Here is a 21,367-nt window from a genome sequence, read left to right as displayed (position 1 = left end):
AGAAACAAAGTTTTTGGTTCACAAAATGAGTATGGGGGTGTTGTGATATTTCTGAATGGATTACATTGCTTTAATGACCTATCTTGAGAACTGTCATTAGATTAAGTGCTCTGTGAGCTACTACTGTTTTGTAAACAAAACCAAAATAAAATATTTCACTAGGAAACAAATCCTTCTTGATGGCATCTGCAAACATTATGCTGCTAAATCATGCAGTAGTTATTCTCCTAAATTTGTGAGGTTTTTTCCCAGTGATTCCTGAGGTCAAATAATTTCAGTTTGTTTCTAAACCTGCCTATGCTTATATAGTGATGGGAGGAAAAAAAGGAAACATGCTAACATGATGAGCCTTAGTGTCATGACCAAAGCTACATCCAAGGCCATGTCTCAGAAGACTTACTGCCAGGTGAAAATGAAGTGCCATTGCAGGTCTGGAAAGACTGCAGAAGCTAGGTGATTTCAAAGGAGGAATTACAGGTTGCTATAGTCAGGAGGAATCTGTGTCATGCAGGGATACTTGTTGAAGCCGTGAGTCATTTACCAAGTTTGGTGCCTTTCTTACAAATTCAAGCCAGCTGCTGTCACAAATCCTTTCCAGGGACACCAATAAGCATGGAGTAAGTTTACAAATGCACATATCACAACACCACCCAAACTTAGGTATGTGAAAAATCCATCACAAATATAATCATAGGACTAGAGTAGATCGTACCTGTTACAAGGAAGCTGACGTTTCTTTCGGCTTTTCCTACTTTGTTGGATGCCACGCAGCTGTAGATTCCAGAAGATCTGGCTTCAGCTACAACAAGAGTGCTAGCAGTCTGCAAAAAAATAGATGATATTCAGTTTTCATTGGATCAGGAGCTCGGTTAAACCTTCCCTTTTCATTTTCCTAAGATGACAGCCCTATTTCAGTCTTTCCATTCATTATGTGACAGACACCACTGAAGTTATTTAACAAAGTTATCATCATATAAAGTTTAGAAAGAATAATAGGAAACAAGCTCCTTGATAGACAGTTATATTATCAGAGCTGTCATAGCCAAAAATCTTTGAATGTCTTTCAGATTGATTTGTCTCTTGCTGCTAATAAGCCTCAAAAGACAAAGAGTGACACAAGATGATTTGCCCAAGGAGATGACCACACTGTAGGGCAGCCAGACTGCAAAGGGAATGGATGGGGAGTGCTTCAGGCACTTCAGTAATGCTGGGAAAAAAGTTTATCACTCAATGCATTTCATTTCTCTTTTGTTTTCTCTCGTAAGTGTTAGATGAGAAATGACATGGGAAAAGAGAAGTTCACTCATTCTCTTTTGGACTTTCTCCTATTCTTGGACTTAGTATTTCTAACATTAAGTAATAATACATTGCAGTCCTTTTCACTGTATCCTAGCACCATCTTAAGAGGTTCAGCATACTACATATTTTCATGAAGTGATATATATATAATTTACAAGACGAGACCTTGGCAGGCCAGGGGATGATAACCAGAGTGCCTTTGGAAAAAAACATTGTAGTAATTATAGTTATACCTTCAGGGTGATGGAAAGCCACGCTATAATGTCTTGGGCACTAAGTGAAAGAAGAAAGTCATGCACAGACAACCAAGGTGTCAGTCTGATTTGGAGCTGAGACAAGGGGCATTCACTGGGGGCTCAGCAGAAGGACATACACTCAGATACAATAGCAGCTTAAGTTTCTGTCTGCTTCCACTTCAGTTCTTCCATAAAACATACTTTGGCTAAAGTTATGAGAAGAACTGGGATTGTGATAAAAATAATTTGTGTGGCCGTGGAATCCTGTTGTTTGGAATTATTTGCCTTTTCTGAAAGTATTCAAAATAATTTTTGTGCAATTAATACATTCTTTTAAGTCTGTCTGACTGGAGGGGCTCTGAGACAAGCACAAGATAAGTCAATGGTAAAGAATCAGTTATCTACAATTTTACATCAGGTCTGGCTGAGCATTTGCTTGCTTCTGTGTCTCCTACTCAGAGTCTTCATGGCAATCCCCAAAGTCCTTACTGTATCCCTAAATAATGTAGACCTTCTGGTTTCCAAACATTCTGTGGTGGAAAGAGTCTGTTACTTTTCTTCCTATGCAAGCAAACACAGTGAAGTCAGGTTGTTTGATTTTGGCTAGGTTGTTTGTTTTAGAAAGCTGCCTTATCCCACTTCAAAACTATTGACGTTAATGGCACCTCTACGCTAAGCTGTCTCAATGGCCACCTACTTATCCACTACTAAACAGCATCTCATTTCCACCTAGAATTTATATTTTTGGGTCTTCTGAAAGAGGCTCAGTAATACCAGACATATAATTATAGTCCTTAAAAAAAAATCATGCTCTTCTGTTAAATTCAGTAGGCTGGCCTCTTCAAATTCCTAATTATGAAGCATGTGTCCAGCCATGTCTGTATTTTGTCGTTCTCTTTCAATTCCTTCCAATTTTTAAACATCATCTCATACAGTGTGGACACAGGGCCCAGAGGCAGGATTATTGCAGCCATTTCATCAATGCTGATGAAATCGTGTTGAGAAGGAAGTTCGACAACCTCTGCCAGATGGTTAATGTGGGTGGCTAAAAGCTGTGTCTGCCATCCCAGCCTTTCCACAACAAAACCAGCTTTTCTTGTGTCACTTTGTGCTACCTTGGAGACCCTTTGCCTGGGTAGCAATGATCTGTGACATAAAACAACAGTGAAGGAGAACAAGACTTTCCATCTCTGACTCCAGGGCACCTGTCTTGATCCTACTACAAACAGAACCAGACTGTTTATGTGACTGAAAAATGCAAGCCAATTACTGCTCCCACAAGTACTTCAATATTTTGGATTTTTTTTGAAGGTAGCATCAAACTGTATTTTGCCCTAACATTATCAGGTCTTAGATTTTAATGAAAAAAATATTTATTTTATCTGAGCTTTGCTGCTCCATTCCACAACTATGTGATTATTACTTCTATTATGTTCAGTATGTCACTTGCAATCATAGTCAAGCAGCATGACCATAGTTACTGGCTAGACTGCTTGTAGACGATGCCTTTTCTTATACATTAAAAGACTTTACAAGACATTCGTACGTACTGAAATGCAATGATTTAAACTGCTACCTTGTTCCTAACATTATTTTGGTTTTGACCAACTTGCATTGTCCCAAATGCTACTTTAGGACAGGCTAAGGTTCACTCCCAGCAGGCAGCTTCCATGCGACCATCGTCATTTGAAGAGCAAGGGAAACAAATGTTTTGAACACAGTCCTTAGTGCCATACCAATGGCATATTTACTTGAGTAATGCAGAGATAGCCATAGTGTCTAGCAAAAGCAATAATGACTTTGCAACAAAACAGAGTGTTTTAGAGACAAAATGTCTCTGCATAAATCTCTTAGTTTATAAATAAGTCACAAGGATAAGATAACATCTGTTTAAACAGGTTGTGAGCCCTCCAGTGGTTCAGTCTGTGTTCTGCACTGTGGATGCCAGCCAAAACCCACCAGAGAAGCAGTATATACAAAACTAAGCCTGGCATGCTGCTGTTTATTGAGTAATTATGGTTTTTAGGTCCGTTTGTGCTGCGTAGTTTCTCTATACAACTATTACTGCAAAAGGAGCAAGATGCAAATTTTTGCACCTCTGTATCACCTATCTTTGCAACGAAGAGTTTCAAGCCATGGATTTGCAACCACATTATATACAGAAAGTCTGAACTGCTTTGCCATGATCAGAGTGGAGCAAATCCTACCAGGCATGCTTAACACACTGAATCTGCTCGTCTGTCCACAAGACCTGTTTAACACCAAAGCTTTGATCCTTTCTTCCTGCACCCATCTCAGCTGAAGCACCATGCTACAGACTCAGTTCAGAGCCAGGGGCTGGGGAAACGAATCACACATCGCTGCTGCATTTGCCAACAAATGAAAGAGGTATAAAGCAGAAAGCCTGAGATGGAAGAGGAAATTACAGATCTATTTGTGGTGGAAACTATTGAGGAAAAGACCTCAGAAGTCATTGCAAAGCAAGAGGATGATTGTTGTGGTTGGACCACATTGGTCTGGTCTTTCCCTTGCTGTGCCTGCTTGAATTTCTCTTCCCATAGTACTTTACATAGAGGATTCCTACCGCTCCAGCTGATGGCAGTGGAGTGAGTGGAAGTTTCAGCAAACAGCAAGTTTGTTCCTAACTCCTAGAAAGCCTCTGGAGACACATGCAGATACATGTTCCATTCAGAGATTGTTTTGCCAGCTTCTCTCAGTGCTCATATATTTAAAAGGTAAAATATCCTTTCAGCACCAAGCAGGTTAGTGTAAGTCTGCCAAACACTGTTGATTCCCTTCTAGTTATGATTTTAAGAAAACACATTTGTTGAAAGATTTGGTTTATTTCCTACATATATGCTCTCCTTGTCCCCTTGGATTTATCTTTGGATAAGAGGATAATATTTAGGAAGATACAGATTGAAATATTGGCAGTACACCGCTGCCTTGTTTTGCTTATGCCAGACATATCATCTGCATGCCTTGTGTTGGAAAGAAGCCTCAATGCAAGACATCTGGACACCATGCTTCACCTTCAGAACCACCACTATGTTCACAGAATAAACACCAAAATATCTACAATAGCAGGACATAAATGTGTACGGATGAGCACCTTCTTTCCCCTGAGTCAGTCAGGTAAATCACTGCTGTTTAACAGCAGAGATCCTGTTTCCCTCTGCATCACATTGTACTCTTGGGCAGGCTGAGAATGAGTGCTTCCATCTGACCCATAGGGAGATCGTGATACAGATGGCTTCAGATCCACAGGTACCTCCTACCCTCCTTCTAAGGGTCTACATAGAGTAAAATTTTGCTTTCCTGTGTGCACCAAGGGAGGGAATGTGTTGCAGCAGGGAGATGCAGCTCAGCAGAGGCAGGTGCCAAGTTCTCCTGGTTTTCATCTCACCAAGTGCTTGGCTCAGCTGTCACCTTCGAGTCCTCTTTTTGAAAGTGCTGACAGCAATTCTAGTAGCACTCGGGAAGGCCCCAAGAGATGTTACAATGTGCTGAAAGGGAGGCAGGCTGTGCTCCCAGCACTATGCTTAGTCTGGCTTCCTAGGAAGTTCACACTGTTTGCCTGTCTCTATACAAGTTCTCTGTCCTCAGCAATGCCCCAGTTGCAGCCAAAACGGACAGATAAATTCATGAGCCTTCATGAGTGTTTCATGAAAACCATCTGCCAGTAAACGAGGAAGACCAAAATGAGTGCTGTTGCAATGAGCTGTTCAGCTCATTGTGTGCCAGTTGGCCAACCAACTGGCCACATGGATGTGCTGGCCAGTCAGCTGGTATACCCAGGGACTCAAGTCAGACACAGTATAAGCTTCCTTTTCTCATCTGTAAGACAAGGTCATGGGAGAGAGACAGAGGTTTAAGGCTTGGCATAGAAGATTCTGAGGAGATGGACTAGTCCATATATTCCATTCCAGTTTCTTATCACGTCCAAAAGGGACCAACTCTCCACCTCTGTGTTGAACCGTCACACTTTCTGAATCTACCCACAATCAGCATATGGGTGGATGATCCATCACTGTCAGTCAATCTAAAGGTGGGCAACAGTGAGACTAGGTTTGGTCTTACAGAACCTTCTTACAGGGTCATTACTTTCCAGTTACCCTTAAGTCAGGAAGCTTTGTCTCTCAAAGAGGATTGGACCACTAAAAGTGTGGATCAGTAAGCTATTAATGCAGTGGAAATAAAAGGCTATATATGTACATATGTATATGATAAAACATAACTTCATGCATTAGTACTGTTTATGCACACTTGCCTTCCTATCTACTATCTCCTTCTGTTGATACTCTCGTCCTTTCTTCCTGACCAACACCTTCTCTTTTAACTCATCTGAACACACCTTTCTGGCTCTCTTCTGTACACTCTGTATCCCCAGGATCTTCGTACAGCCCCTCCTGCAGCTCCCAGTGCAAGCAGTACTGCCTCCTTCTCTCAAAGCTTTTGATAAACCAATATGTGGTGTTCCCAGTGACTGCACACAGGGGGCACGTATATACTGCAGAGTTACCAATGAGTGACTGAGCTCTTTGTATCTCATTGTTGCAGGTCATTCACAGTTTGGCACTACTACAAACCACTGATGCTAAAAACAATAATGACCAGTACTAGCCCTGAGCTACAGGTAGGAGCAAGCTTTAGCTGAGAACTCTGAGAAGTGATGGCTTTTAGTAGTTGAATGACAAGGGAGTGTCTGTGATGTGTTTACAAGCCTAAGAATAGCTCAGTTTTGTAGGAAGTCACTGATAATCTCCTACAAAATGAGAACGAAAACTTTGGGTGGGGGAATCAAATCAAGAGTCATTTTATGATGAAGTATTATGACTTCTGTTACAAACTTTTTCCATTATACCACTTGAGTTTCTCAATGTCTGTTTAGAAAGGCTTCAACGGAAATGTTACTAAAACACAGTTGTCACGGTTTCTCTGTCACCAGGGCAGGCTTTCTGCATTACTTTAACCATGCAGACACAGGGTTTGAGGTTTTTCTAACTTTAAAAATATACTTGTGGCTACCTTGATAACCTCAGACAAACAACCAATCAACCTACTACCACAAAAGGCCAAACATTCAGAGGGACTTGGGTGCTTTACAGACAGGAAACAAAGGAACTGGTACAAGGTCTTTGACTAAGGCAAAAACAGCTACCTTGAGAGCTAAAAGAAACCTTTTGAGCATTCCTCATTCATCTCTTCCCTTGATCATAATAATATCCTGTGGACATCCCCATTTTTCCTTTCATGCTAACCCAAAAGTGCAATTTTTGAGTCTCTCCGTTGACTTCCTACTGCTTTGTCTCCTGCTACTTTGTTGTTTCCATTGAGTTTGAGATCTTTTTTTACCATGCTTGCTATGCTCGGATGTGGAAGCAGGGTAGACACTGTTTAGATAGCAGGACTCCATTGATGTGGAAGTGCCTTGGAGAGCTGTTCTTCGCTGTTTGCAGTAGCAGGCTACTCACAGTCACACTTCATCAGAGCCAGACACTTGTGATGACATGCTGTATTCAATGAACTCAGTGCTATTAACAGCTTTACAATATCCCAGCCCATCAGGAAGGGTTTTGTCTGGACTGCGTCCCTTTGAGTTTGCTCTGGGAGACCAAGAATGAACCTTGGACTGCAAAGAGTGAAAGCTATAGACTCTCACAGAGGAAAAAAAAAATATCCTGGATGCTCTAGAGCAGCTGTGTGGACACAAATCATGCGACTTATTTTGGCCAGGAACCCAGGCTTAGAGAGCATTTTCTACTTACAATAGCAGTCCAGCTGTGCCTGGAAAGCTATGGAAGAGCAACAGAAATGAAGAAACCTTTGAAACGCAGTTCTCAGAAGTGGAAAGAACTGACTTCAAGCTAAGTACTTGAAAACTGCAGATGATGTGCGTGTTTCAAGCAAGGATAGTATGCAAGTCAGAAGATTGGTGGAAGCCATTATCTGCAGGCTATGTTCTTCTGAACAGCACTGCAACCAAGAAAACTTGAAATATCTGGGAAAAGAGATTATTTCACTTACTGCCCTTTCCTCATATGGGTCAGAAGGGATAAAGCAATGCAAGATGGGCCTTACTTAGATAGACTAAACAGAATGAGGAAAAATGAGGAGAACTGCTATGTTTTGCTGAAAAACTTTCCACGTAACACATGCAGAGATCATTTCTTCATTCATTTCTGGGAAGATATACATATATATAAAAAAAGGGACTGCTTGCCAAAGATGCGAAACAAAACCTGCAGTTCTGCCACAAGGACCCATTATCAGCATCTTCCTCCACAGAGGAATTTATTTGCTGTTGACTGGAAGCCGGTTTGACATTTCAGCCACTTCTGCTGTCTTCAAAACACAGAGCACACAAGGCGAATGAAGTCTGGTTGTTAGATCTTGTAAGCAGGTAGGCACCATCTATATATAAGCGTACCTTGATCTCTTCTGGAAAATTACTGGTTCTCATGAGTTCATTGCTCCCCCTTTGGAATACGCTGTCTTCCTGTGCTTCAAATGATTTCCCTTTCCTCCTGCAAATCTCTCCTTATATGTCAGTTTTCATGTGCTTTCCTACAATAGTATCTCCCAGGAAGCCATTTGCTCCCATCTTTGCCTTGATCTCTAAGCATATACTGGGCGCCAACGAAATAGAGCAAATGCCCCACTAGGATCCAGCATATTTCTGCACGCTGGAACTGTGCCATGAACACCTGTGGTACTGCCTAAGTAATACAACAGCAGTAGAAAATTCAGTCCCAGGCATGAATCTTGGCTGCATTCAAAGCCGTGTTTATTCCATGGTGTGTGAAAGGGCCTTGGTGTGAGAGTAATTACAAACTGTATCCATTTTCACATGCAAAAGACTGAAAGAAGACATCAAGGAAAGAACACCTGTATCTCCGGTGTCCTCAGAACTATGAGAAGTGTTTCAGTGTCCTTGGAAATAACTATTCTAGAATAGGGTAGGCTTTCAGGTTTACAACTTCATCTGTTGTTCCTGCCTCAGACCAAACCAATCTGAACACAGATGCTGTAATGGCGACACAGCGTTGTGCACCAACTCCTGAGCTCCTCTGTGGCAAGGGCTGCCCAACCACATCAAACCAGCATCGTGTCTAGCCAAGAAAAGTGTGGCTGATTAGGGCATCCTCCAGCAAAACATCTTGATTTAAAGGCTTTGGCTAACTGAGAATTCTCCATGGACCCTCAAAAGCATGTTTACTTCAGCCCTCCTTCAGAAGTGCCTGTCCCTTCTCATGCCTTATGCTTGACCCGGACTTGACACCTAACAATGGACAGTTAATGCAGATAGGGCGACATTCACCATGCAGTCTGTCTCTCTTAAACTTTGCTTCTGTAATCTGGATTCATTTGTCCCTTTAAAATTTTTATTGAAAGAAAAGTCTTGGTCATTTAATAACCCAGGACCGCATCTGTGAATAAACTTTCAGATGAGAGTAAATAGTTTTACTCTCATAGGAAAAACAACAGGAAATTGTGCAATGGCACAAAATGAAGCAAAGATGGCCTGGAGCCCTGCCTTACTCCTCCTAAGGTGTGCTGGCGTGCTGCAGGCCTGCTCTAAGTAAGCTTAGATAGATATATATAATTACACTACTTACCTTAATAGGTCAGCATGCAGGAACAGTACATCTCTACATCTCAGCAGATAGATAACACATCTCTGTCTTCGCAAATGTAGAATTTATTTGCATTTGTGTGATAGTATATATAATATAGTATATTATAAATGTAATATAGAAATACTGGCTTTCCCACTGTAACCTCAACAACAGTTTGAAGTATTGCTCCAGCTAACACAGAGAGATCATTTGCACTTAGGAATCATACCTTGTTTTTGCCCTCTATGATGGCTGTTCGCTCAATGATGCTCTGGATCCTGTTTCCTATGTTGCTGCCAGTTTTCAGGTTGAAAGATCCATCAGTGTGAGAGCAAAAGCCACGCCTGAAGGAAAAAAAAAAAAAAAAAAGAAAGAAAAAAAATAGAAAAAAAATAGAGATTTCATTGATAAATTGCAGCTTGTATAAACCAAAACTGTTCTTCTAGGAACAAAAATCATCTGGGGAAATTGAGTGTGCTGTGACCAGCAGGCGAGGACAACTACATTCCACGAAGTCTTGATGCTAAAAGCCGGATCACTGGCTTCATTTGCACAGCTGCCCCCAGAACACTGGATTTTTGGAGTAAGTCTGAATGTTTCCACTCACTGTGGACTGGGAGGTCAGAATTTACAATTAAAGCCTAATTATAGGATTGTGTGAATCCTGTAATTAGGACTCCAGTGCCCCTAACTTGTCAGTCCTTATCATGATTTAGGCTTGGCTTCAAACTTGAGTTTATATTTTTTTCAGTCCTAAGCTTAAGACAACACTTAATTTGTTTAAAGATCCATTCCTTGTGCTCTTGCAGCCCCAAATGCCAACAGTTTCCTGGGCTGCATCAAAAGAGGAATGGCAACAGGAAAAGGGAGAGGATTGTCTCCCTTTGCTCTGGACTTGTGAGGTTCCATCTGGAGTATTGCGCTCAAGCCTGGGGATTGATGCAGAGGTGTTGGAATGGGTCCAAGAGGAGGACACAAAGATGATCAGAGAGCTGGAAGGGAGCTTACAAGCAGGAGGTAGACCAACATTTTACACAGTCTGATAGCGACAGGACAAGGAGAAATGGTTGTAAACTAAAAGAGGGGAGATTTAGGTTAGATGTTAGGAAGGAATTTTTTGCCCAGTATGTAGTGAGGCATTGGAACAGGTTGCCCAAAGAAGCTGTGGATATCCCATCCCTGGAGGCATTCAGGGCCAGGTTGGATGGGTACATGGGTAACCTGATTCGGTGGCTGGCAGCTCTACACATGGCAGGGGAGTAGGAAATAGACGATCTTAAGGTCACTTCCCACCTAAGCTATTCTATGATTCTATGAATTAACTTTGTGTAGGTTTTTATTATGATCCCCAAAAATACTACATTTTCTCAATTCTGTTTACAAATGTTTAGAATTCTAACATGTTTCCCAAAGTGTAATTCAGTACACATGGGAAATAAACACATTGGAATGGTTCTTACATTCTGTCCATCCCTACTCTTTGAGGATACTGAGTTTTGCTTTTCATCCAGCATTTAGATATTGCTTGTTCAACTCCAGCATCAATGGAAGAGTTAAAATATCAGTCAGGGTCAAGGTCTCTCAAACACAGTGCTTCTCTGGATTTCCCTCTATGTGACGGACAACGAGTATAGTACCCATAAGCAAGTAGTTCTGAAAGGCTGCTGACTGCATCACAGCAACTGATGCAATCCTGACTAAAGAATGAGGTTTATTTCCTTTCAGCCAACTGTGCAGTTTTGTTAAACTTTGTGTTGTTTACAGTATCAGTAACACAATGACTTTATATTGTGTTTAATTGTGCAGCACTGCGTCAAATCAACCACCATCTAAGAAGATAGTGCAGCTTAAAGAAAAATTACATGTAAAGTAACTTACACTGCAATCGTTAGCACAGATACATGATTGTGTGCCCAAATTCCTTAATATGCATCAAGAGTCTCAGTGAGCTAAAAAAGCCAAAAACCAGGAGCAGGCCATGGTCATCCATGCATGGAGAGAGAGCAAGGAGCAATAGCATGGGAAGGAAGCCTGAGCTACACAACCACTTCATCAGGCTCTGGTTTGAGGGCCAACTCCTAATACACTGTTGTTGAAGCCAGGGTGGATGGAAGAGTGGTACATTAGGACAGCTGATGTATTCAAAAGGGAAATAAGCTTGACATTTACTCAGAAAAGTAGTTGCCATTTACTTTGCACATTTAATACTTTAAGAAGTCTGTTTTTTTAACAAGACCTGAACACAGGTGGTACTGGTGATATTAGCCAATAACAGTTCCATGCCATGGCAGGTGTCACTGTTCATTACAGGGGGAGCTGGGCTGAATGATCCCTGAACATCCCTTCCAACTCAAATGATTCTACCACTCTGTGTAGTTCTCTCAGGATTCCAGCACTACAAACACACACAGAGGCAGAATCAAAGGCACAGCCTTGTGACTGGGCAATCTCTGTACAGACAGATTCATTTCATTTCATTCTTACTGATTTGATCTTTACTAAGTCCTTCAAAAATGTCATTCCTCTCAAACAGGTGGAATTAGTTTGTTCTCCCAGAGAATTTATTTGTTTCTTTGTTATAATATTGAAAAGTTGTGCTTTTTTAGAATAAAAGTCCTCACTGAGTCCCTTTTTAGTAAACAATGGAAAGAAGGTGTAATGCATGCTCAGAAACTGCATATGTATCTCCAGAAGGTATTTCCAATCTATTTTCCTGCAGCTCTACATCCATAAGCTTAGTAATTACTATATTCTGTCTTGAGAAGGACTGTATGTATGTATTTAGGTTGCAGAATCTGAGGGATGAGGACAGGGTAATGCCTTTGCCAATGCCTAGCACAATGGGGTGCTGATTACTCATTAATACCATAATACAAACCACCACCATAGTTACAATAACACTGCAATAATAAGAAAAACACACATGTAAAACTCTAGGTGAAATTTTAGCCCTGGAGGCGCATACAGGAGCTCCACTGCCTTCACATACCACATTACCTGCTGACTGCAATGTTAACGCAATTATAGCAGAAAATCAAATGCATTTAATAGCAGTTGTCCACCGGCTTAATAAAGGAGTCAGAATCCAGCTGTGAGCACATTACCTGGCAGCTCATGGCATGCAGCAGGAGACGCTCTGCGCTCTGCCACTTCACCCCATGCTTTGCTGGCTCAGCACACCTCTGCAAATCATCTGCAGCACAGCTGCCAGGCAAACCCTGGGACAAGGCTCAGCCTCATTCCTCTGGATGCAGAAACAGATGCTTTCCCTCCTCAGCTGCCAAACGCTCTCACTGTAACCTCAGATGCACTAGCACGGCTGCAGGCCCCCACACGGGTTCCTCGGGTTATTACTCTGCCATCCTTCCTCTCCTTGCTTTCATTGGTGCCATATGAGGTACAGCTTGAGATTAGTGGGCAGAGATGGGTCTGGGGCAAATGGGAGCAATGAGGAGCCCTGCCTTCATCTCCCAACAACAGACATTTGTAACCAAGAGGGAATAGGCTCTGTGAACTCATCAAATTGAATGTTTGTGTTCAGTACAGATGCTTGGAATGGAGAAGCAAGAAGGAAAAGATAAAATTGCACTCTGTCCGGGGCCAAAATATCAAATTGCCATCCAGTTAATTCAGTTGATTTTCATGTCGTGTGTCCTCATACAAATCAGCTATGCATTTTTATGTCTTGTAAAGAAATTATAAGTTACACCAAACTACTGACTAAACAAAACAGAGAGGGCTTCCTGCTTGTAGCAAAACCTGGTGTTATTTGCAGGGAAACCCCCAGCAAACACTGGAGCTCTTACTCCAGTTATCCTCATGTTCCTGACTTGGTTTTCTGCTGGGATAATCTTCATTGCTTTGCATCTTCACAAAGTTAGCAGCAGGGTTACCATGAGGTTAATGAGAAAGCACACAGTGTGCACAAAGGCTGATAAGCTGATATCTGCCAGCACGTTTCTAAGCAGCTCTTACACCTGTTTTTCTTCTACGCATTCCTGCTTTGTGGCTGAACATAGCTCTGCACATATATAGAGAGACTGTATATAAGAAATGCTAATACTGCATGCATACAAAGGTACGCTTATAAACATTATGTAAGCTCAGATCAAGGTAATCCTGTTCTGTGTACTGCTCTGCTGTCCCAAGTAAGTGGTTTCTGAGATGTGCCTGTGTGCATGCTTGCATGTGCATTCCCAGTGTGCACAGGCAAAGTGGAGCCGGGGGGGAGGCACGAGGAGGGGGGGCCTGTGGGGAATGCCAGGAGCAGAACAATCTCCAAGGGCTGCCCAGAGACCCATACAGTGCATGCAGATTAGGGAGTTTGCCCCTCTCTGGGCGGACAGAGGGTGTTTATGCAACCGGAAGCAATCTGGGTTTTAAAAAACGTCTGTGATGTGCGGTGCTGGCACCAAGAGGGGCCGGGAGAAGTGGTCGGGGGGAGGGGAGCCAGCCTGCTGCTCAAGAATACATCAAGCCTTGAGGAAGCAGAGTGTGCCATGTTTGAAGATGCAAAGATAATCACAGTGCTGGGAACCGTCTTGTGTAGCGGAGGAAGCCAAACAACAAGAGGAAAGCAGCATATGCTCCTGATTTCGCACAGGAAGCTAACAGCACCTCCTGCCAAAGTGAGATAAGAAAACTCCCATGGCCTATTCTGGACAAGGCCATGGTTATCAACCTTAGCTTCACACTGTCCTCACACTGCTCCGCAGCCCGCTCCCTTTCCTAATGAGTTTCAGAGCCCTCACCTCTATTAGCATACAGCATGCCAAGCACAATAGTGTGGTATATTTATAACCACTGATGGGGAAAAGTTTCCAGGGTAAGAGTGTACTTCATGTCATCTTGATATATTTCACTGGAATGGGACTACAAACCAGCTCCAAACTGAGGTCCTGCCTGTGAAACTACTGGTATCAGAATAAAAGTAGTTTTGCCTACAACAGAGCCCAGGAGCCAGAGTACAGGGCTCGTCAGATGATTATAGATGTGACTTTCTGCATGACAGAGTCCTACACAAAAGACCCAAGCCCAGCTTGTGCGCAGACACATCTTCTTTTCCATTCTGTAGACAATGCCACAATGCTTACCAATGCTCAACTGGTGTCAAATGCCAGCATGAATGCCTCAATTCCATTTCAGTTGGAAAAATAACATTATCGATTTTATCATTCCAGTTCCCCCCTCCTTACGCCCTCCTACACCTTCACAGTCCTTCTCCAGTGTAAAATCCTAACCAGTTTCTTAACTATTCCTCTTAGCAAAGACACTGTCAGTCCCCATCATATGTCTATTTGTTGATGTAGTATTTGGCAATTACATCTGTGCTAGGAGCAAGAAGAAGGCATCCTGTAACCAACAGTAAGTATTTTTGAGAGTGATTAATACCAGAAATGTTTGTTTTTATTTCTGTTTTCTCAGCACCTATACCTTTATAGGACAGCAATCGATTCTTTGCAGTGGCAGGGCAGCATTGTTACAAACCCAAGTTGAGCTGACACGTCTTCTGAGACGCAATGATTACAGCACTACGTTCAAGACAGGAACTCTGGGAGTTCCTGGACTTGTAAAGAACATATAGGAACTGTTTCCCACTTGGAGGTTATCAGAAGCATCTGAATGACACAGGCCTTGCCTGCCCCGTGCCTCAGAGCTCAGTGCCGCACAACTGGTGGCAGTGGGCTTGCGTGGCCACACGTTCTGGGGAACACTGAGTCACAGTGAAGCCGGAAACAAAAGAGGGAAAATAGTAACAAGGAGCACGTATAGGCTGTGAAACGTGTGTTCTGGGGGAGGGGGAACATGCCCTGGCTCCCTGCCAGCTTTGGCTACGACGTGATAATGTGCTTGTCTCTGTAGGATCTACGAGAGTTCCCATTTCTCCATCAAAAATAACTCGTTCTGGGTTGAAATGCTGGCCCTGCTGTTTTGGGTAGGAAAGAATTTCTCATCATCCCCATGCATTAGGCTTAGTTGGAACCCTGGTGCAGTGCAGTTGCCAGAGTGAGGATTGAGTTATTTTTGTGGGATGCTCTATGACAAAACTGAGGTGATATTTGGAGGGAAAGCTCACTCTTTAGGGAAAACTCAAGATATCCTTAATGCCCCATCCTCACAGTGAGCATCTTTGGTACTGCTTCATTAGAAGCAGGGTATATGACATTCATGGCCTCACTGTGTATCTTTATGGAGTTATGGAGTAGGAAATTTTGCCAGTTGCACACTGTCTTTCCTGCTGTTAATCTCCATGCAACTAGATTAAAGCATGGTGCTTCCTTTTCACAGTCATCATTTACAAACTTTATGGCTTATCCTGAAATACTCCAGGGCACTGCCAAAGAAAGATGGTTGATCAAAAGAAGCACAAAAATCAGCAGCAGTCCCACCTGTCCCATCTTTCACTCCTTCATCACTTCGTGTTTGCATTCCCATAGGAAAAAAAACCCAAAAACTTGAGACTCCTGAGTGTTCAGCATTTGGAAGTAGTTTTTCTGTTGTTTTTTTTTTGTTTATTTGTTTGTTTGCACATCCTGATGTGACCTGAAATTTTCTCACCTTGAGTTTCTTATCAGATAATTATATTTTTCTTCTTGACCCTCAGTTTCCTGCTTCACACTGCTTAGCGGTTTTCATGGACACAGAATATGATTGCATTTTGGCCAATCCTTCCTTCCTTCCTTGTTCACCTCCTTTCCCTCCTTTGCTAGGCTGCAATCATTCTCACTCCCATGTGGTCACTGTGACTCAGCCTCCACTTTCTCTCACCAGCCATGTCCTTCCCAAAGGAGCTGCATGTTGGCTGGAACTACTGAATTTTCAAAGGATGGGGTTTTTACAAACATCTAGAACTTCTTTCTGGGAAAATCTGTTTGATTTTAATAGTTTATGGCAGCACTGAAAGGAAGAAATCTCCTCCAATTTGAACAACAACAACAACAAAAAAAGCTCTAGATATACAGCCTAGGATTTTATTCAGAACGTTCTGGAATAAGTTATTTTCTACGCACAAGCCATTCATAACAGCTCACTCAACTCAGAGGCATCCCCTCATGCCTATACCCTTCCAAGATCCAGGTCTATCCAGCACCTTCCTTCTTATAATACTGAAATTCCATTCTTTTTCTTTGCTGTCCTGACTGGATCCTTCTAGGTCTATAAAGGAGCAATTCTTTTCTAATCTATATACACCATCCTTAATTTTCTCTACCTTGCTGACAAGCTGGAAGCATGGTGAACACCCTTCCAATTTTCCAGCAATCAGCAGAGAAGATGAAAGGGCTAATGTTGCACTGAGGTATTTTTCAAGATGGAATGTTTTCAGCCTCACTTCATGTAGGAGTCTGAAAGCAGCTCTGGGCTGCCTGGAGCCAGGGACTGGAAGTGCAGGCAGAAAACAAAGAAGGGATGAGAAAGAATGGAGGGAAACATTTTTAAGGAGAGAGGGGAGTTGATTAGAGGGAAAACAGGAAGAGAAAATAGTGACAGACGTGGACATAAGACCAAGGATCCTTCTACCCCATATCCTGTCTCAACAATGACCACAAGCAGATGGTTGGGGATGAGTAAGAACAGGACTAACTTCAGATACTTCCTCCCAATACTCCCCCAGTCACCAATTATTATCAGCTCAAGAACTTCCTGTAAGCGAGGCCATTTCTACACTTAAGTAAGTCCCAGTGGATTTCTCTTCTAGGGCTTCAAGTGATCTCCCTTTGAAGCCAGTCAAACTTTTAGCACCCACAAAGCCTTCTAGCAAGGAGTTTCACAGATTTACTATCCACTGAATGGACAATCATCTCCTTTTCATTTCGAATTGCAGACCTACTAGTTTCATTTCATGGCCCCTACTTCTTGAACTGGAAAAGGCATATACAACTGAGACCCAGAAATCTGTGTCCTTCACTAGTCCGTAAATCTCTATTGTGTAGCTCACAAGTCAGCTATTTTTTTTCGGGCCACAAAGCCCTGACTTCCCTCCTTACTCATCCCTCAAACACTCCTCACATTCCTTAAAGTTCCTTTGATTCTATTTGTTGTCCTTCTTGATATTTTTTCCTGTTTGGATGTATCCTTTTAAATGAAAAGATCAAAACTGATCCTAGTACATTACTTAATGCATTTATGTGGAGTTATCATGGCATTCTCAGTTTTCTTCTATTCTACATAGATCGCAACAAAACTAATGCCTCCTATTTATTTCCATGAAAACTACAGCAGCTACAAGGAGCAAAATAACACTATCTGATAGAGAAAATTCTCAACTATAAAGCACTGTTTTTCAACACAATCACCATCATTAGCTGTGTATTTTCACCAGCAATGAACAAGAGCTTGCATGCTGTGCTCATAAAAACCTGCACAAGTGGAGGTGATCCACTGCTGCTATTGCAACTGTGAAAAGCACCATTCATGGCCTCACTGTGCTCATGTCCATTGTTGGGTTTTAATAAACACTCAGCAAGTGCTGATGAATGTTGATGGGTGCCATTTTTTTTCCCACATGGAGGAATCCCATGACACATCTTTGCTTCATATGCACTACCACCAACATCCACCTCTGATGTCATGGGCCAACATAATAAAATAGGAGGAACTGCTTTTGGAGCAGACCTTGTACAATTTTTAAGCTTCAATTTTTTTTTGAGCTGCTCCTGATTGCCACTGCTTGCACAAAGGCATGTACCACAATGCTCAGTTCTCTCTGTATATCAGTAATGATCGACAGTGGTTCATCATTTTACATGCAAAAGTAGGAAAATTTTCTCCTATGTGCATCACACACATTTATCTTCATTGAACTTCATCTGGCACTTTATCAGCCAGATACTCAGATTCATACCATTCTGCATTTCTCTGCAATCAGCCGCCATCATCAAAGATCTGAATGACTTAATATCATCAGCAAGCTCTGTCACCTCCTCACCACCATTTCCAAGTTATTTCTGAACATGTTGACAAGCACAGACCCCAGCACCAGCTCCTGAAACACTTCACTGGTCACCTCCCTACATGGCGAGAACTGGCTGTTCCCTCCTAACCTCTGCTTCCTATTTTTTAACTGAATATTTTTCTTTCTGACACGATCTTACCTCATACAGCATGTATCTTCAAAGCCTTCTGCAAAGAGTTTTTGAAGGGAATATACATAAAAGGAAAAAGGATGCTAGTTGAAGTTTGTATATTTTTGTAAAAGGTGTACTCAGTCCAATAATAGCGCTCCATTTATAATCACTCCTGAGCACACACAGTTTGACCCTGGGTCTTCCCAGCTAAGAGCTCCTGCTAGGACAGAAGAACATTTCTGTCTGTAGGGTGGGATGTACCCACGTCTCAGACACTGCTCTGCCCCACTGAGAGTTAAATATCAAGCAGTAAACAACCACCTTCATGACCCCACATCTTCCTTTAGAGTGGGTGTCAGACCATCCTCAGCAAAGCCAAGATGTCGTGCTGTGAAGGAAACCATGGGAAAAGATAGTGGGAAAAAAAAAAAGACTGACAAGAAGGTAGACAAGACAGAGTCTAAAGCACCACACAAAGCAGAGCTTTGAGAAGTTACTGTAGTTCTTATATGTTAGGTTTGATTCATTACCGATTAAAAAAAATGACTTGTGCGAGATAATGATAAAATGTTTTCTATTAGACTCTGAACATTTTAATTTAAAGCGATCTGAAAATTAGCAAAACCAGAATTGGAAAGCTTAACCTTCTGGTTCAACTACAATCCACAATAAAGCCTTTGAGAGCATTTACTGCTTGCAAAGTAAATTCATCAGTGCATTCACTACAACACCCTTGGGACAGACTGTGGCAAACTGTACTGCATGTACAATGTGTATTTATCGGGCTTATTTATACATACGTGTAAGCCTGGGCTGAGTCATATGGCATTTAGTAAGTAAAATATTTTAAAAGATATTTTCCAAAATATTGACTGAGGACATGGAAGCTGCCCTACCAGATCTTCGCAAACACAAACAAGCACTGGCTTTTGGCTCATAGAGGAAGTGGAGAATGTGATGCTTCAGTGAACTACATAGCAGGTCTGAGTCAGATCAGACCCTATTCTACTCCTTTCAACCTCAAGCTCTCTGCAAGTCTATGGTGCAACAATGTACTTTCATTTTCATTTCTCTGCAATTATCAGAAAGAAAAGTGAAAATGACACAGCTTGATTTTTATTTACACACAGCCATTTCCACAGCCACAGACAAACAGGAAATAGTAGGCATACCTCTTGGTGTACCCACTGTAAGTACCTTTACACTACTACCAGATCACTGCAAGAGGATTTTCATGCACAGAGAAGGAATGGAAGGCACAAAGGTCTCAGCCAGCATGAATTTGGAGCTGAGGATCTGGCCATATGTCAAATTAAACAAAGACATTTTTGCACTACCTGTTTATTAATGGCATCTGACCTACTTTCACCAGAGCTAAGGACTCAGACTTCCTCTTCCTGAAAATAGAAGGTGGCATGGCGAACAAAAACATTTGCTGTGGACAAACTAATGGGCATCAGTGTTTGCAGACATCCACAATTAAATTTGGGTGGTTCAGTACATTTCTAATTAAGTACAATTAACATTTGTGCATTTTACATACCTCGCTGATGCTCCAAACCTAGTTTCCCCTGATAATCTATCCAAGCACATCCTAATCATTCTGCCTTTCAGTCCTTTATTAATGCCCTGACATAAACAATGCAGAAATGCAATTAGACTGCTATGCACACATGTCCCACTTCCTCTTACACTGAAGCTGGTGAGAGTCAGGCCATGCACTTCTGTGATGGCAGTTCCAAGCTCTCTATCTCCATGCAGGTACCAGTGTACTTGACTACCTTCTTTTTGTAGTTATCTCTACAATTCCATTATGCTTTTCTTTTTCTTATGCACACACACTAAAATACAGATTTTAAAAGCCCTGACAGATGCAACAGCAAAGTCATAAATTAATACTCTGACATTGGGTTTGAGGCTAACTGTAACTGATAGCTCAAGGAGAGAGGAAGGCAGCAAGATGACGGGAGAGCTGGAACACCCAAGACAAAATTGTATTGCTGCATCTGTCTGCAGATACTGGAGGGATGATGGGTCAAGTCTTGGTCAGAGCACAGTGAAGGTCTCTCTGAAACTGCCCTCTGATGATGCTGCACAAGAGCTGAGGAAGCCAGTGCTTACACTAAGCAATATCAATATCTCACATGCCTTTCTTGGCAACCTCTGCCAAACTAAGATAAACAGAAATCTGCTGATGAGACTCGGGTCAGGACCCATTCTCATCAAGCATGTCTCCAGCATGGAGACGCTCATTCTGCAGCCTCAGAGTGGATGGGTCATAGGCAGAGATCAGCCTTGGTGGATCCCAAGAACCTCAGCAAGCCCTGCCCTGTCTGCTCCTCCACAGAACTCTGCCAATAACTCAACCTCAGCAAAACCAAGGCCAGAAATACAGGATCAGAGTGTCAGGGAAGAGGACAGGGAGACCGCTTAGGCTACAAGCGAAGGATGGAGGTCATCAGAGTGCCTTCTGCTATATCCACTGAGCAGTGGATGGATGCATCTGCGGTATCTACTGCCACTCTGGAGTAAGGTGACACTGAATAAGATATTTCTCGGGAAATAACACTCATTTAAGAATATCTACTCTTTTACTTTTCTATTGCATTTTATTTTAACTCATTCCATTCTCCATTGGATTTTGCCTGCCATATCTGAATTTGTTAGATCTGAATATCCTTAAAAAAAAAACAAAAAAAAAAACACAAGAAAAACAACAACACAGAGCTTTATTTTTTGCTCCAGCTTTTCTTGACTCTTCTGTGATTCTAGTTAATGAAAGGTTATTTAATGGTAATAGAGTTGGCTAAGCAAAGTTATTTTAAAAGAAAACAAAGAAAATGGAATTTTAATGATGTTCTCAGTTTTTCAGCATTCCAAAAAGTTAAATTTGTTAAACTACAGGAATTGTTACGTTTGGCTTGTCACCTGCTACTGGCCTGAAAAAAAGGGGTCAGCAGAGAGTTATGGAAATTGACTGCACCAGTTACAAAGCACCAAAATATATCTGCACTTTATTTTAATCAATGGAACCCACTGAGTTATTTGTATATTTTTAAAACAGAAAAACTGAAACAGCAACTGTTAGAAACAGACAGAGTACCTAATGGCTTCTACTAAGGAGTCCGTAGACAACAGTCATTCACAA

General features: G+C 41.9%; 1 protein-coding gene across 1 annotated transcript in view; it reads right to left on the bottom strand.

The window, feature by feature from the left end:
* FLT1 (fms related receptor tyrosine kinase 1) overlaps positions 1-21,367 on the bottom strand; it is a 99,531-nt gene that overhangs the window by 41,037 nt on the left and 37,127 nt on the right. Inside the window, exons 11-12 of the mRNA XM_015852074.1 lie at positions 9,384-9,498; positions 713-821 (exon numbers count right to left, since the gene is read on the bottom strand). Of these exons, the coding sequence (XP_015707560.1) occupies positions 713-821; positions 9,384-9,498 (224 nt within the window). The remainder of the gene's footprint in view (positions 1-712; positions 822-9,383; positions 9,499-21,367) is intronic.

The sequence above is a fragment of the Coturnix japonica genome, chromosome 1 (assembly GCF_001577835.2).
Source record: "Coturnix japonica isolate 7356 chromosome 1, Coturnix japonica 2.1, whole genome shotgun sequence".
NCBI classification, from domain to species: domain Eukaryota; kingdom Metazoa; phylum Chordata; class Aves; order Galliformes; family Phasianidae; genus Coturnix; species Coturnix japonica.
This window is presented reverse-complemented; position numbering and strand designations above follow the sequence as displayed.